The 3032-nt window shown below is 38.2% G+C and overlaps 1 protein-coding gene across 1 annotated transcript in view; it reads left to right on the top strand.

The window, feature by feature from the left end:
• Window positions 1–2826, top strand: part of LOC106593694 (serine protease HTRA3) — a 12941-nt gene extending 10115 nt beyond the window's left edge. Inside the window, 3 exon segments of the mRNA XM_045713847.1 lie at window positions 1357–1452; window positions 1760–1830; window positions 1833–2826. Of these exon segments, the coding sequence (XP_045569803.1) occupies window positions 1357–1452; window positions 1760–1830; window positions 1833–1927 (262 nt within the window). The 3' untranslated portion in view covers window positions 1928–2826.
• Window positions 2827–3032: the final 206 nt, after the last annotated feature.

Here is a 3032-nt window from a genome sequence, read left to right as displayed (position 1 = left end):
AGGAGATGTTTAACCTACATACTGTATATATATAATCTAGTCTGGTAGTTTAACCTACATACTGTATATATATAATCTAGTCTGGTAGTTTAACCTACATACTGTATATATATAATCTAGTCTGGTAGTTTAACCTACATACTGTATATATAATGTAGTCTGGTAGTTTAACCTACATACTGTATATATATAATCTAGTCAGGTAGTTTAACCTACATACTATATATATATAATGTAGTCTGGTAGTTTAACCTACATACTGTATATATATAATGTAGTCTGGTAGTTTAACCTACATACTGTATATATAATCTAGTCTGGTAGTTTAACCTACATACTGTATATATATAATCTAGTCTGGTAGTTTAACCTACATACTGTATATATATAATCTAGTCAGGTAGTTTAACCTACATACTGTATATATATAATGTAGTCTGGTAGTTTAACCTACATACTGTATATATATAATCTAGTCAGGTAGTTTAACCTACATACTGTGTGTATAATCTAGTCTGGTAGTTTAACCTACATACTGTATATATATAATCTAGTCTGGTAGTTTAACCTACATACTGTATATATATAATGTAGTCTGGTAGTTTAATCTACATACTGTATATATATAATGTAGTCTGGTAGTTTAACCTACATACTGTATATATATAATGTAGTCTGGTAGTTTAACCTACATACTGTATATATAATCTAGTCTGGTAGTTTAACCTATATACTGTATATATAATCTAGTCTGGTAGTTTAACCTACATACTGTATATATAATGTAGTCTGGTAGTTTAACCTACATACTGTATATATAATCTAGTCAGGTAGTTTAACCTACATACTGTATATATATAATGTAGTCTGGTAGTTTAACCTACATACTGTATATATATAATGTAGTCTGGTAGTTTAACCTACATACTGTATATATAATGTAGTCTGGTAGTTTAACCTACATACTGTATATATATAATCTAGTCAGGTAGTTTAACCTACATACTGTATATATATAATGTAGTCTGGTAGTTTAACCTACATACTGTATATATATAATGTAGTCTGGTAGTTTAACCTACATACTGTATATATAATCTAGTCTGGTAGTTTAACCTACATACTGTATATATAATCTAGTCTGGTAGAGGAGATGTTTAACCTACATACTGTGTATATATATAATCTAGTCTGGTAGAGGAGATGTTTAACCTACATACTGTATATATATAATCTAGTCAGGTAGTTTAACCTACATACTGTATATATATAATGTAGTCAGGTAGTTTAACCTACATACTGTATATATATAATGTAGTCTGGTAGTTTAACCTACATACTGTATATATAATCTAGTCTGGTAGAGGAGATGAAGAAGCAGAATCCTGACTTCCCTGATGTCTCCAGTGGAGTGTTGGTCCATCAGGTTATACCTGAGTCCCCCGCACACAGGTAGGTGTTTTCACACACACACACACACACACACACACACACACACACACACACACACACACACACACACACACACACACACACACACACACACACACACACACACACACACACAGTGACACACCTCAAGGCCCTGATTGGAGAGAAAGGAGGAATGGATTAATGCAACGGGTTTATCCGTTATATCAGAAACGTAGTTTAGCTAGCTAGCCTATCAAAGGGCAAGGTTGAGCCATTACTGTACCAATATGGAAGAAGCCTTCTTAGGAACCAAGGACCAATGAGAACCTCTCGTCCTCTACCGAAGGGGCGGGATTGATGCCGGTGACGTGATCCTCAAGCTGAACGGCCGCCCACTCAGGACCACCGACGAGCTGCAGGGGCGTTGCTAGGCGACGGGCCCCTCCTCCTGGAGGTTCGTCGCGGCGACGACAAACTGCTTTTCCACATAGAGCCCCACGTCGTCAGGCAGTAAGGAGAAGAAGTCATGGACCAGGGAAATGTAGTTCCATTTAGGTTTTTTTGCGGAGTTGGGGGGGGGTCAATTCCAATTAAAAGCTAGTCAATTCAGTAAATCATTTTGATTTAAACTTCAATATATTGAACGTTTTTAAATAAATAGCTTTTACTTTTCAGTTTATTGAGAAGTCATTGAAAATAGACAGGCTTTTTTTCCAATTGGAATTTAAATTTGCGACATGAATTGACCTGCCTTCAGTTGGAATTCAGGCCGACCCTGTTTTAATGTTGTTATGTGTTTTGACTGTGTTCTCTGTTGTGACTGGGTTGGACTCACTACAGATGTACTGCCTGCTTCCCAAAGTGTGGGCACCATATTCCCTACCTGTAGTGCTTGTAACCAGGGAACTGGAGTCCATCGGTTGCCTATCAACCTCATAGTTTAGCCTGGTTGCTAGGCGGTTGCTAGGCCATTTCTGATATATGTATGTCCAAATATATTCCTTATGTAGTGCACTACTTTGGACCAGGACCCTACATAGTGAACTAGTGCCCTATTCCTTATGTAGTGCACTACTTTGGACCAGGACCCTACATAGTGAACTAGTGCCCTATTCCTTATGTAGTGCACTACTTTGGACCAGGACCCTACATAGTGAACTAGAGCCCTATTCCTTATGTAGTGCACTACATTGGACCAGGGCACTACAAAGTGAACTAGAGCCCTATTCCTTATGTAGTGCACTACATTGGACCAGGACCCTACACAGCGAACTAGAGCCCTATTCCTTATGTAGTGCACTACTTTGGACCAGGACCCTACATAGTGAACTAGAGTCCTATTCCTTATGTAGTGCACTACTTTGGACCAGGGCACTACATAGTGAACTAGAGCCCTATTTCTTATGTAGTGCACTACTTTGGACCAGGGCACTACAAAGTGAACTAGAGCCCTATTCCTTATGTAGTGCACTACTTTGGACCAGGACCCTACATAGTGAACTAGAGCCTTATTCCTTATGTAGTGCACTACTTTGGACCAGGGCACTACATAGTGAACTAGAGCCCTATTCCTTATGTAGTGCACTACTTTGGACCAGGACCCTACACAGCGAACTAGA

Source organism: Salmo salar, unplaced genomic scaffold (genome assembly GCF_905237065.1).
Source record: "Salmo salar unplaced genomic scaffold, Ssal_v3.1, whole genome shotgun sequence".
Classification (NCBI taxonomy): Eukaryota; Metazoa; Chordata; class Actinopteri; order Salmoniformes; family Salmonidae; genus Salmo; species Salmo salar.
The sequence above is the reverse complement of the archived record's forward strand: the minus strand, read 5'-3'. Positions and strand labels throughout refer to the sequence as shown.